Below are 14783 nucleotides of genomic sequence, written 5' to 3'. Positions count from 1 at the left end.
AAATCCCACCCAGCTCTGACATTTGAACACAGTCCTCTGCAATGTTGTGGGCCATGTGCTGGGAACTGACACCGCAGCACAGGCATAAATACACACATGCTTCCCACAACACCTATTTTTGACATGTGATTAGCTCAAACCTTTAAGCCTTGTTTCTCCAACTACTCCATTTAACAGTGATCACGAGAAAAAATGCAGATGATTCACTTAGACCCATCTATATTGTTGGGATAAATTCCATTGTTTCACTACCCAATGCTACACCAAATGGAAGAGAAAGCAGGGAAAGGAAAGCACTGGCCTGCAGGCATCACAACAGTCGAAGAGATGCTTGGAGTTGTTTAGGTGAACACACACACAAACACACAGCCATTTACTGTATTTCACAGGCTTTATCTTGCACTATATATTTCTGGACTAGGCCTTACTTTTTCATCATTCAGCTTAGAGTAAACGATTCTGAAACTCTTCCTTACGTGTTTGTGAGCTTTATACACTTTTACACTTCTTGCTTTCCCAATGCAAAAAGGAGAGAAGTTTAGTTAGAAGAACTAAAATTGTTTTGGAAACAACAAATCTATACAAATAATAAAAAGGCATCCTATAGCTTCATGTTCACCACTCAGTTACATTTCCACTGATACTTAAGCATGAAAATCAACCTTTCCTCAACAAAAGACACATCACTGCAGACACAAAATAGCTTTCACAGTTTATTCACCTATAGGTTTTAAAACAGACACAATTCGAAACAAGCCAAGATGGATGCAGAAATGCCTGCTGCCTCTCAGCATTACATCCCCCAACATAGAGGAACTAGCAGAGTCAGGCACTAAGTATTGAAAAAAAAAAAACTCCAAATGTACAATTTGTACTAAGCCACAAAATACACACTTCAGTGCTGTTCTACAGTTGGTAAGAACATACTCTGAATTTCTACATGGTCAAAGTTATCTGGTGCAGCATCAAGAGTCACAATAAAAGAAGGAGGCCCCCAGCACAAGAGCATTCTACAGCAGGTACCACTGCTGGCCACAACAGTGGGAGTGAAAACAGTTGCAGTGAATAAATGCCAGAGCTGCTCAGGATTGCCTCATCACACACCTCATCCATGCTGACACTGTGCAGCTGAACAGCGTGATGAACTGCAGCACGTACCCTCACAACCATTAGGGTGACAGCTCACTTTTAACAGCATACTAGCCTGCCATGGCTGGTGTCCAGTTTCTGCTCAATGACAGTGAGTTGCTTCTGCACTGCAACAGGCAATTTTATATATGATGGCATCACGGGCCTGAAGACAGTACCTCTGACCAGTCTAGAAAAACCTTTTTTTATGCAAAGGCAAGTTCAGGAGTGACTTAGTCATCCCATATTAGAAGATTAAGTCACTACACTATGCTTAACTAGTTTTTCCGCACTACAAGCACCAATCTGATGGAGGTAGGGCAGAAATTTGTGCATCTGATTTGTTTGCTTCCTCTGTGAATCACATGAATTACTGCTTGGAGTCCAACCATGCCATGCTCTCTACAACTAGACAAAAGGAAGTTGTAATGAGGTGGGGGTGAGTCTCTTCTTCCAAGTAACAAGTGATAGTACAAGAAGAAATAGCCTCAAGTTGCACCAAGGAAAGTTTAGATTGAGTATTAGGCAATTTTTTTTCACTGAAAGAGGTGTAGTGTACTGGAAGAGGCTGCGCAGGGAAGGGGTGGAGCCACCATCCCTGGAGGTATTTACTACACATGTAAATGTGGCACTTAGGACAGGGTTTAGTGGTGGGCCTGGCAGTGCTGCATTAATGGTTGGACTCAATGATCTTAGAGATCTTTTCCAACCTAAATGCTTCTGTGATTCAATACAGTACCAATGGACCATGTGCCCCTCCCACATCCTTAGGTTGTGGATAGGAGGACCTTCCCCAAACAATCTGCAGCCTACAAAAGCTCTAAATGCCTTAGCCAAAAAAAACCTCTCTACAGATTCATAAACAAAATAGATCCTACAAAATACCACAGTTAATTCCTAACATAACACCAACTTTCTGAGTGCTAGGGAACGTATTTCCATGCATCTTAACTTTCAATACAGGTATTAAAAATTGCAACACAGACTTGATAATCAGGTTGTTGCAAAAGAAGGAAAAAACCAAAAGGGACAAAGACCAGGTGGGCAACATGCCTGCCTTCTTAATACAAAGACCATATGCTAGAAAGCATAAATAATCATTAGCACAGCCAAAAGGAAAAGAGTTGTTAAAAACAATCAAGACTTTTTTTCTTTAAAAAAAGCAGATAAAAATACCAAGATTTTATAATCAAGAACAATCTTTATGAACTAGCAATATCTTCTGAAAAAAACTGCTATTTTTAAATTACTAGGCAATGTATAACTAAATATATATTCCAGATCATTTTCCAGACAAATATATCAATCAGCACTGACAAATCCAAATCAGTATCATGCCACATTTCCTCAAAATTTTTGAACAAAGATTTTTCATGTTTGTGAAGCCTAATCAACCTGTAAATCCCAAGAAAAGAGTATAGAAAAAAAGCATCATTTAGCAGATAATGCTAGCAAAACTGAAAAGAGGACATGATGGGAAACTAGCAAAATGAAAACCGGACTTACAATTAGACTCTTTATTTCTTGTGGTTTTAAAGAGAGGACAAGCTTAAATAAGTCAATATACCAAGGAAGGAAACAAACTGGAGCAAATTATATTAGTCTTTGAATTAAAAAAGCTGATATAATAACTACCTGCAGTAATCTCAAAAATAAAAAGACAAACAAAAAGAAGAACAAAAAACTTCAAAGGACAGTTTGCCCTGGAATGTCTTTTTGGGGATGGGGGGGTGTTGGAGGGGAAGACATTATTGTACTTTAAAATTTACTGAGATATAATTATGTATCATTTTGTTCACCCTTAAACATCAAATGCACATGGCACAGAATTTAAATATGTTTTATTTTACTGTCAATTTCAAAAATTCAAAGTAATATTACATTTATGCTAGATTCTTTCCAAACTGGCTATTTAAATTTAAAAGTCACCTTCAGAAGTTTGCTTTCGTTTCCATTGCTGACTTCAGATAAATACATTACTTAATTTCTAGCTTTGCCAGAGCACAAATTATTTAAAAAGAAACAAAGAACTCCACTATGCAACTTTTAGATTAATATTTTCCTGGATAGAACCAACTCTAAGGATCTCGGAAGGTATAATTACTAAAGGATGTTTTCAAATTAACATCCTATTTGGAGAGAAAGAACATTTTCTATCTAGTAAAACAGTTGAATACCAGCATATTATCAAACTGAACAGCAAGCTGTTATTAGCAAACAAAGTAGCTTTAAAAGAAACTTTTTTTACCCTTAGTTTCCCAGCCTTAAAAAACACTGACAGGTTCTGATGAATATTTACACATTTCAAAAATTCACAGCACTGTCCAAGAATTGTTTAAAAGAAAGTAACTTTCTTTTAAAAGCTTCATTCCATTTCTTAAAATTAACTTTTATTCACAGTTTTCAATTTCAATAAATCTTTCATATCCTTTTGTGCATTAAAACATCATTGCTTTCGTAATTGTTATAAGTACCTTTGTCGCTTCCATAGTAATAGAAGACTGTCTTGCTGATAGCACACCAACGTTTCTGCCATTCAAAGCCAAGAAAACTGTGGTCTGAAATTAATACAACATGTGTTATGTCAGTTTATGCCATTATTGAACAAAAGTGTGTTACTTCTTTTCAAGGTGAGGTAAGAGGGAGGAGGAGCTAGGAAAATGACACTAAGGAAAGGAAACTAAGGAAATGCATGGCACTGAGAAGAAAATTAGAAATAAAAATTGATGGCAAGAAAACAAATAAGAATTTGAAATCACATAAAGAGGGAAGTCATGTGTAACATTAAATATAAGGAAATAATGAACAACTTCCTAAATATTTCCTAGAGTTATCGCAGCATTAAGTGGGTATTAAAGTGACAATATAAGATTTATTGAATCAAGGTAAATATTGACTGAACCAAAGCTGAGATCAATATTTGCCCTCTTGAAGGAAAATAAATCTTGATGCTCACTGAAACATGAAGTCAACATATGGTACTTGTACATACGTTCCGAATGTTTTCTTCAAAAATATCTGAAAGTTTCTGAATTACGGCTGACTGGACTTTCACAGCATGATTTTGTTAGTAAATAAATAGGATTTTCTTGCAATACTACTATAAAAGCAGTTATGTGCTATGCTTCTTTTGCATAATAATGCTTCAGCATTTCAGCTTCTTCTCATTTTATTTACACTCCTGTATAAAATTGTTCATGTGTACAGCATCAAATACAGACATACAGACTTCCCAGACATTAAATATGCACTAGCTTTCACAAAGATAGCTAGACTTACCTTTTCTACGTTTTTCCAGGTATCCAGCCTTCAGAACAAACTGAAGATCCTGAGCCGCAATGGGAGGAAACTGATTCCCTGAAAGAAAAACAAATTCTGTAAAGCACTGCTTTTCAAGAAAACTGCTATAGAAGCATTAATAAAATTATGGATTTTACACTCTCAATATGCAAGAGCTACTGAAAAAAAATTCTAGTTACTATTGTGCCAGATTATTTTAAGTAACTGAACCATCTACCTATCAATGTCAGAGCTGTTGCTGTAGTCCTCACCACTTGAGTAAGGAAAAATAGAGCTGCATAACACGCCTTGCAAGTCTCAGAAGGAAAAGTATGTAATTAAACAAAATACAGCAACTGTTTCAAACATAGTCTGTAAAGCAAGTTGGATAATGAAAGCACTAAGTTTTCAAATATGCAAATAAAAGAATAGCAATCAAGAAACCCAGTTGAACACAATTAAATCCAAAATGCGGTTTTTGATACCAGCGTCACACCAAAATACCTTGAAACAACATACAAGGTGAAGACCATCTATAACACATCTACAAAAAAAGAAAACAGATGGAGAGACAATAAAAAGTCCTGCCTGTTGCTGACAGATTTTGCCTAATTTGCAATATATGACACAAAACAACTGCTGCCTATAGGATCTGTCAGGTGATAATACACAAAACAAAGACATTGTAGAGAGGTCTACAAAACTGTTCACCTACAGACACTAATTTTAGACACCTTGTACAATATATCTGCATCTGCAAAATGGTGAGTATAGTTCACTGTATTTTTTCCTTTTTCTCAACTGCTAATTCATAGACATGTAAGACTGACCAGCTGACCCTGCCCCATCTTAAACTACAACTTTAAATGTTAAAAATTGTCTTCCATCTTTCAACCTTTTCCTCCTAAAACAACAGAATGATGATTTAAACAGAACTCCTAGTATTAGGAACAAGAATATGTTAGATGTGTATAATATTTAATATTAATATAAATATCATGCTGCTTACCCCAAGCAAAAAAGCAGAACAAAAGGTACTCCTGTGGTGCTGGGTTTTTGAAGCGCGTGTAAGAAACACAGTGAAGTTCCTACTACTTATTATTATCAAATATTCATAAGAGTCGCTGTAGGTAGGTGGCAAGTTTACCAGGCAGCCATTATTCATCAGAATATATGTAATCTCATTACATTCCATCAATATAAACATACAGAAAAGGACTGATATTAGCAGACAAATTCCGTGCTAAAAACACCATTTTAAATTATGTAGTTTGGGCAAAAGATCAATGGTCTGACCTTGAACCAAGCACTGTCTCTGAAAGGTGATGTCAATTTCCTGGATTTTTAGGTAGCTCCTTAAAATATTTTTTTTTTTAATTCAGTGTTCATAAATGAATTGTTTTATGGCAGTTTTATTTAAATACAGTTATGAAAGGAAAAAGACAAGACGGAGATAGGAACATGCAGAGAATGCTGATTTTTAAAGCATGAAAATACTCAAAATGAGAAGACATTCTTTAAATAATACAACTAGCTCTTTAGACTGTGAAATATTTTGACACCAAAAGATGGTAGATAAAATTTTACTTACATTGAAATTTCCACTTAATTTTTTTAATTAATATTACTTTTTAAAGATTAGGAGTATACTGATTTCTGTTTTAGCTTCTATGGAATTCTGACTATTGTGCTAAAAATACAGAAGCAGAATCAACAAGCATTTTAAGGTGATACAACTGTCCTCCTTTTGCTTGGTAATATGCAATCACAGCCCAACATTAAATGGGAACTGAACACAAAGACACTTGATGGCTGGTATGTGACATGTTTAACAGTTACTTTAAAAGGTGATGTAATTATGGTATTATGAGTGGGGGAGGTGAAGAGTTTTTTTATTTTGTACAAATATTTTTACAAATATGGATCGTGTGCTGCTTTATATTGGTCATTGGGAGGCATCAGTGTGCAACACTTAAAACTCTACCTCATCCAGTAGGGCTCATTTTAGAACAGTGCAACCCCACAGAGGAGGAAGACATAAAACCTAAGTAAACATATAAACAAAAGCAGCTCCAAATTGTAAAATTTTACAATTTAAGCATTTCAACCGCCATTTAGACCTAATGTTACCCAATATTGTTTGTATCAGTTTGGGCTTTGATGAGGAAGCTCAGCCAGTGATCATTTAGTGAACAGACAAATCAAATGGGACAACACAGCCCCAGAGAAGCACATACTTTGGGGACTCCCTAGTGTTCTTATTCTGTCATCTTAACAGACTACTTCATAAAATCAAAATTCCACTCTCAATTCTATTACTTCTGCTGAGACAAGTCAGGATAAATTTGGTGATGGTTTTTTCTGTAACTACATTTATTTTGAACAGGGCACTGAAAGCTTTTCCTTCAAAAGGAAAAGAACATGCATGGAAAAAGAGTGTTTCACTGTCTGCTGCCACTGCAGGAGAAGTCCTCCTCCCAACCCTTAACCTGTAGAGAAGCCATTTCTTTTTCTATTCCTCAAAGCAACTGAGGCAGTAACTCCAAAAAACAAACTGCAGCTGGTCAGCCCCATTGCCACTCACAATCTGTAAGTAGCTGAAGCAGAAACAGATCATATGCGTGTTATTATCCTTCTGTCAGAGAAGCCTGGGAACCAAAAAATATGATGGAACTTTAGTCAAAGGGCAGTAGAAACAGACCCAATTGTAATATCCCACGACACATACAGCTGTACAAGAAAGAAAAAGCATAAATCTGGTTAAATTCCTTCTTTCATTGCCCTGTACCTTCAGAAGGAAGGGGAGGGAGAATAAGTAGTACAAAAAGCATAAAGGAAAGAGAAAGAACCACCTCCTCCCAGATTCTCATGAACCACAGGTGTTGTGCATATGTGGCAGGAAGAAAGCGCAAACATGGTTACACCATTGTGCCAGTACTACAACAAAAACAACATGGGGAAGAAAGAGCAGAGAGTCAATCACATTTTCCTTACACTTACTACCAAGATTTTGCATGGGAAACTTCTAAGTTGTATTATCTATCTTTCTTCCGTTTTTCATTTCTTTCCCATCTTGTCCACATCTCAAACAGGATTTAGAGTGAACTGCAACTGTTAGATGTGGGAGCTCCCAGCAGAAAGTGTGGAATTTACGTAGTAAGTTGGTTTTTGCAGTTGCTTTCAATCAGAATATTGCTTCCCCATTCATTCTAAATACATCAGGCTTGGCACAAATCTCATAAAGAAGTATCACTAAAGCAGCATTATAACATATTTACTATATTTTGTTACAGTAAAGCAGCATTTGCTTACATTACACCAGCAGCTGAGATCAGAGGTTCGTTAGCTGACTGCAGTATGAGACTTTGAATAAGAGACAACTCCATCTATAAAGAATCTAAGGCAGAGGAATCCTGCCAAGAAGAAGGCATTACTATGTATTCTGAGTAAAGAACCATAAAGAAAATTAAGCCACATGCTTCAAATCACATATGCTCCTTTAGAGCTCAGAATTTCCCATGTTATACTCCCATGCACACCCCAGGATGTTCACACGACAAGGAGAATTTTCTCGTTCCCTCGTGGATGTAGATGAAATGGCCTGAATTCCAGTTATCTGTAATTTCACTGGAGACTGTCCACTGCAACAAATTAAATGTGGAGATGCAAGAAGCTTGCATCCTGGGGATGCAGATAGCACCTACTGGCACTACCTTTCTTGGGTGTCTCAATGCCTGTTCCTGAGAAACTTATGGTCAAACCCACTGCAAGATCAGAGCAAAACTTCTCTCTCAAAAGGAGACCACTGGAGATCGCCTGCCTAGCACTGCATGGTCTGTTTCCAAATATCATTAAATTATTTAGAAATAAAGATGCTAAAAGGATCGTAGTCTTTCCTGGTTTCTCCTTTGGTACACTGTAGTTTTTTAAGCCAATTTTAAGCACCTAAGAGAAAAGTGGCATTGTGAGTAAGAAATGCTCTGTGGCTTGCAGCTGTGTGGGTTTATACGTAGAGAAAGGCACAATGATTGCTTCTATTTACTCTTCCAGATCTATTTTCTGCTGTGTCATTGTCCTGACAGTGGTGGGCAAGCACAGCGTTGAGGATATAAAAAGGTCTCATTTCTATTCCAGAGTTTCTACCTTACAAATAATATCTTGAACCTTATTCTTTTGATGTGAAGACTAGTTCAAAACTATCCAATATTTAGGGAGATAATAATCTTGCATACCCAGTACATGATATAAAATAAGGGAGGTCCATCTGCTTAAACTTACAGGTTTTCCTTCATTCTTGACCACCCACTCACAAAAGAATCTCTCACAATAATTTCTCTTCCTAGCTCTTCCCTACTGGTGGGAATTACTCCAATGTACTCCAAAATAAAATCTGCAAGTTATGCTCCACATGCATATTTCCAGACTGATGTGTACAAAAGCCATCAAAGACTAGATCAAAATATTTATGAGGCCTAAACCTTCATCTTAGAGAAAAGTAAATTATATATATCATGCACTGGACTCTTCCTCTTGGTACTAGGCATTCTTGTGCCAAGTGAGCAGCTGGCAGTTATTATAATACTATTGCTGCCAGGCTGAAAATTCCTCCAGTGAAAAGAAAGTGAAATGCTTTCATTCAAGCATAAAGCCAGCTTTACCAGTCATGCTTTGACTTTTGAAAAACATTAATGCCATTAACATAGGCATTATGTATTAATGTATAGGTTCCACTGCACAACTCCCACAAACACCTATCTTGTGATTTAGAAAGATCACAAAACCACAGGTTATGGCATTACTATAATTTTTTCAACTTGATAATCAAACATGCAAAAGCCTGAATGATTTAATTTTTCACCTTACTGCAACAGTGAATTTGGTCCATTACATAAAAACAAGTTTCATCAGTGTCACTTCACAGCATGAAATTCAACTCTTGTGCCTGGAATTTTGATTTTTGGAGGACCTAAAGATGTAAAAATTTCATCCTGTATACAAAATAAATAAAACAAAACCAGACTGTATTATTCCGCAGTGTTGTTGTTAATATATTTATAAAAACACTTTCTCTTATATTTTACTGTAGTGAACAAATTAAGTTCTTCCCTTTCTAATTTTCTCTCTACATGACTTAACAACATACTGGTACTCTTCCTGAGTTTCCTGCCTCTTCTTTCAAAAGTCATAAACTCTTTTTTTCCCAGAGTTCCAGCAAAAGCTCCCTGTTCAGCCAGGCTGGTCTTCTTCCCCACCAGCTCATCTTTTGGCACAAAGGGACAGCCTGCTCATACAGGAAATGTCCTCTAGCAGAGGGCTTTTATGCTATGTCTCAGGCTGCAATTCGAAATTGGCAGAGATAGTCTGAAATATTTGTGTTAAAGTTGAGCAAAGAAAGAGTAATGTTTTTAGCAACACAAAAAAGTAATTTTATCTTCTTTTCCTCCCTTCTACTCCCCTTCTCAGACAGTTCTTCCAAAATTCTTCATATTTCTCAGTTTCATTTTGATCTGGAAATACAGCATTTACCCATTTTTAATAGCTACTACAGCAGGATTCAATTATCTTTGAATCTGTACATAGCAATACACTGGAGTCACATCTGTTGCACAAGCACTGAATCTAGGCTAAAGAGGAGGTGGTTTATTTTCGTATGTATATCCTCTCCCTACATTTATTTTTTCTTATTATTAAAGAGAAGATTAATGTATACTACATTTGAAAAAAAGATACCATTTCTTAGAGGCTTCTAATTAAAGAAAAGTTATCAGTAGGAAGATAATGTAGAATCTCATCAGTTTCATTAACTGTCTTGAACACTTTCACAAAGACTATTTCTGCTTTTTGCAAGTGTAGAAGCCTGGTAGCTCTAAATTATTTTACCATGCAAGAATCAAATGATAAATGTTAAAGAAAACACATTTCATTCCTGGAATAAATGCAATGAAAATGTTTAGCTTTTGAAAAATTGATTCACAAAAAGTCAGCATTTTGGTCTTCAAAGCGTTTGTTCCTAGTCTATGAAGGCTGCCTAGTCTATGAAGTTCTGCTCTGGAGCCATCCCTAGAATTACCCATTGTGGTGTCTAGCAGTTTACAGTAATTTTCACAGAATAACTTGCCTTCACATATTCCTCTAAGAAGAGACAGTGGTGTATTTTAATAAAGAATACTTAAAGCACTGTCATCTGTTTCTAGTTTTAATTCTTCCTAATTTGGGATATGAAGTTTGGGTTACAAACATTAATACCACACCCTCAGAGATTTAAACACTGAGTATTTCTTACGGACTTGTCCCTTAGAAGAACAGTGGTACAAACCCTTCACATTTCTCTTCCCTTCCTTCCTGTAAGCAGAGGAGAAGGCAGTGGGCCAGGCAGCCTAAAAACCACTGCAATGGATTCTTTATAAAAACTAAATCTAGTTCTTTGAAGCAGTTAGCATGAGATCTCTTTTAGTCATTTCTATTTAGCGCCTAAACTGTGTGCTTATTTTAAATTTTAAAAACCTTACATTCATGGCTTTTCAATCTATATCTGTTTTCTAAGTAAAGTTTCTATAGTAGTTGTAGCATTTCATTTGACAAAAAAATTTCCTTTTTTTCATTTAACAAATTACAGGAGTCAGCCAGTTTGACTCCGTTCATTAGGCTCCACAGCCAAATGGAATTATCCTGGATCACATACTCCTCATCCAAACTTAATTCTGAATTGTAAGCTAATATTGTCCTGGATTTGTGCATTCTTTTGATGATTTTCTAATTGCTTCTAAAACACCCTCTGACACATTTTGCATAGCATCTTAATGTACAGAGGAGTTCATGGCTTTCACCCCTTCATCCAGATTTAACTTTCACACAGGTTTTATTAAAATTTCACAAATTACACCCATGGCACATGGGCGGTGGGGCATGTGAGAGGTGTGTGTGTGAATTTTAAAAAGTGATGTTTTCTAACGCTGTAAGCAGGCATTATCCTACAGCATTAGAAAAGGGGCCACTGAACACTTCACCAAAGCAGCCTTCCCAGTTTTGCTGTTTCTCAAAGATTCTGAGGCAAGAAGAAAGAAAGATACAGCAGCACAGAAAAGGTCTCTTGTGCAAAGTCTCCCACTCACATCACTGTAATGCGAGGCATACAAAAATGTTGTAAGGTATGCTAAAGTTTTGTTTAAAGAACCACTAAGGTTTACTCAATCATTTCAGCACCAGACAGGTTTCAGTCATCCTGAATTACAGCTACCAGAAAAGTGCATCAGTGGTAGAGATTGGCAGTACAAATCTGCCAGTGCAACAGCTTCAAACTTTGTTATGAGAAATAAAGAAGGCAGGAAAACACAGAGATAAAAACAATGCCCTTGCTTTGCAGACAGAACCAAGTCAAAATAGACCATCATGGATTAATTAGTGGCACTGGGAATTCTCATGAAATTATGCAGGCCAGCTGAAATTTCCCAGCGTTGTCTCACAGACAAGCACACACATCCAATTTTGATTAGAAAGCCTAAGTAAAGACTCAGAATATCTATATGATAGCTTGAACCAGAGAAGGTGCTGTTAGCTAATCAGAGAAAATTAAAAGGCCAGGAATAAAGAGTCTACAGCTGGAGTATGACCAGCATGATGTCAAAATTGCACATGGATAGCATCTTTAACTATATCATGATTCCTGCATTCCCAGATGGCTAACAGGAAATAAGTCCCACAGGCTTATCAAACAACAAGTTAAAAGATATCATTTAATACCCCCAGGTGAAAAATATAATTTTCAGCTTAACATCTAAAACACCTGGGAGAGGTAATACCACAATTGTTCTCTGCAATTTACAACTGTTTTTAAATAGCCACCTACACATAAGAATCCCTTGGAAATATCCACGTATCACAGTACCTTAAGAAAAACTTGAGGTAATCAGAAGTAGAAGTTCCTTATTACTTTTCTTACTTTGTCATAATGTTTTTAATTAATACTTTGGAAGGGCCTAAAATTCCATCCACAGGCAACTGGCCCTTTTATTTCAGTAAATAAGCCTACACTGAGATCAAGCAATGACAATTATTTCACTGAATACAAGAATGATTTAATATGTTTTGGCAGAAAAACTGCCAAATGTCATTTATTGCAAAGCTAAACAATGAACTTTCAAACTGTATTTCAAAATTAGTAATACATGTTCTTTTACTTTCAATGTCCTTGTAATCCAAGTATTTATTACTCAACAATATTTTGACAGATCTTGTAAAGCTCACTGCAGTGTGAACTCTGTGAACTCTCATCCAAATTTTGGCAATACCATGCAAGTTAGATTTTCCATGAATCACACGTTCATAAAACAAAAAGTATATAAATTTCCTCCCTCTTAATTTAATAATTTCCCAAAAATTTTGTCCTGTCTCTTCTCCTGAGTAAGTTCTAGTGTGCATACATCCTTTTCTAAATTGTTCTGTTTCTAGAAGCTAGTTTAAGCCCCCTTTTAAAAGTCTTAAAAAAAAAAAAAAAAAAAGGAAAGAAAAAAAGTGAAAAAAACAGAAGAGTACAGTTTGAGAAGTGCCAAATTTAGCTAAAGAGAAAAACCTTCCAATGTGAATTTCAGTCTGTGAGAGGGATATTTTAGCAGGGGAACCTTTTAACTCCTGCTCTGATCAGAAGCATAACACACCATAAATACAATAAGCAAAACCCAAGAAATCCTGGGAAGCAAGGAAATTCTCAGACTGCCATGAAAAACCAACAAAAACCTCAATGTAAATTGCATTAAGTTTTATATATGGAAGTCATTTATGCCAACTGGCAGCCCTCTTGGATTAGCTGTGTAGTCTGCAAAGTTCCAACTGTTCTGACTCTTGGCCAAAGGCTCAGCCTGCTAAACTTCTGAAAGGAAACATACATACACACTTTGTGCATTTTAAATGCTCCAACAGCTCATATCCTTGATCAGAAAAAGTTTTAACATCACTAGCTGGAGCTGGAAAATCTTTCATCTGTATGAAGGAAAAGATTCAAATTCCTACAGTCAGCTAAAAACACATCTTTAAAACTGGCAGTTGCAGATTTCAATGAAGAGGTCCTAAGCCAGTTTTCAATTTCATTTTATGTATTCCTGCAAACACAAAATGATTTGAATGTTCTGCCTCATTGCCTCATTTTTGATACATTTCTTCTACTACTGATAATTTAAGAAAAAAGCTTTGCTCAGTGATCAGTGAACTATCACACTCAAAGCTCCTCTGCATTTGAAAGCTAATTTGGTTTAAGATGGAGGTATGACTTTACACATGCAGTATGCATGTAAAGGCAAGCCTTTTTAAAATAATAACAGAAGAAGAAAGTCTCATACAAGTCTTTCAAGTTTTCCTTACTGCAGCACACAAAATGCACATCAAATATAATTCAGTATGTAGAAGTGGGAAGTTCTGGCAGAATTACAGTCTCTTGCAATGATAACATTGCACATAGAAAAATCAATCTACAGAGCAAGACCATGAGAAAAATTAAAGGCAAGGAAATCAAAAGTGACTTATACAGTGGCTTTATTTCAAAATACCCTGAAAGATGTAATAAAGAGGTAATAAAAATCCAAAGGTTTTATGGTTCAAAAAACACATCAGTGTTTTCAAACCCCCTCTCACAAGGAGGTTGCTACCGCAAAGATAAAATACTCTCCTGTTTTGCTGTAATTGCATGGGACCTAACTGAAAAGAACAAGGGAAACACTGTAAGAAACCAGCAAAGCACACTGTGGGAAGCCAGCAGAACACTCCTGTGTTTCCTGAAAGCTTTCCAGATGTAAATTTCAGTTGCCATTCACCTTGGAGTATACTGAGAATGACAGGAAAAACCACCTTCCAATATCAACTCACAAGTTTTCTGAATGACTGCACTAATATTTTCCAGTCCATTCGAAGACTCCAGAAAAAAAAAAAAAAAACATACACTTGAAGACACAAGCAACAAGAACTCTGGCAGAAGCTGTTTGCTCTGAACAAGAGAGAGGAGATCAGACCAACTGTAAGTCCCATTTTGTTACATCGAGTCAATGGAAATATCCATTTTAATTTTTCAAGGATCTTTCTAAGTTACACCAAGCTACATAATGCTTCTCAGATGACCCTTGCAGTTCTTGCTGGCTTTAGTATCAAGTAGAAATAGCTGAAATAATATTTTTTATTTACAGCTAGAAACAATTATTTTTATTTGGAAACCATGTATGGGATTGAAATCCAAAATTGAAAGAGGATCACTCATATGACTTGCAAGATGCCAGCTCATCTTTTCCTATGGCAAACATATATAGGTTTCTTCACCATCTGCCATGGGAAATCCCAAAAGTTAAGGGATTGGAAGTTTATAAATCACAGATACTATCATATGCTGCAACAAG

At 36.2% G+C, this 14783-nt stretch overlaps 1 protein-coding gene across 1 annotated transcript in view; it reads right to left on the bottom strand.

The window, feature by feature from the left end:
• SKAP2 (src kinase associated phosphoprotein 2) overlaps window positions 1-14783 on the bottom strand; it is a 109506-nt gene that overhangs the window by 45697 nt on the left and 49026 nt on the right. The window contains exons 5-6 of the mRNA XM_039713878.1: window positions 4408-4485; window positions 3603-3686 (exon numbers count right to left, since the gene is read on the bottom strand). Of these exons, the coding sequence (XP_039569812.1) occupies window positions 3603-3686; window positions 4408-4485 (162 nt within the window). The remainder of the gene's footprint in view (window positions 1-3602; window positions 3687-4407; window positions 4486-14783) is intronic.

This window comes from Passer montanus, unplaced genomic scaffold (assembly GCF_014805655.1).
Source record: "Passer montanus isolate IOZ18808 unplaced genomic scaffold, ASM1480565v1 scaffold10, whole genome shotgun sequence".
Taxonomy (NCBI): domain Eukaryota; kingdom Metazoa; phylum Chordata; class Aves; order Passeriformes; family Passeridae; genus Passer; species Passer montanus.
The sequence above is the reverse complement of the archived record's forward strand: the minus strand, read 5'-3'. Positions and strand labels throughout refer to the sequence as shown.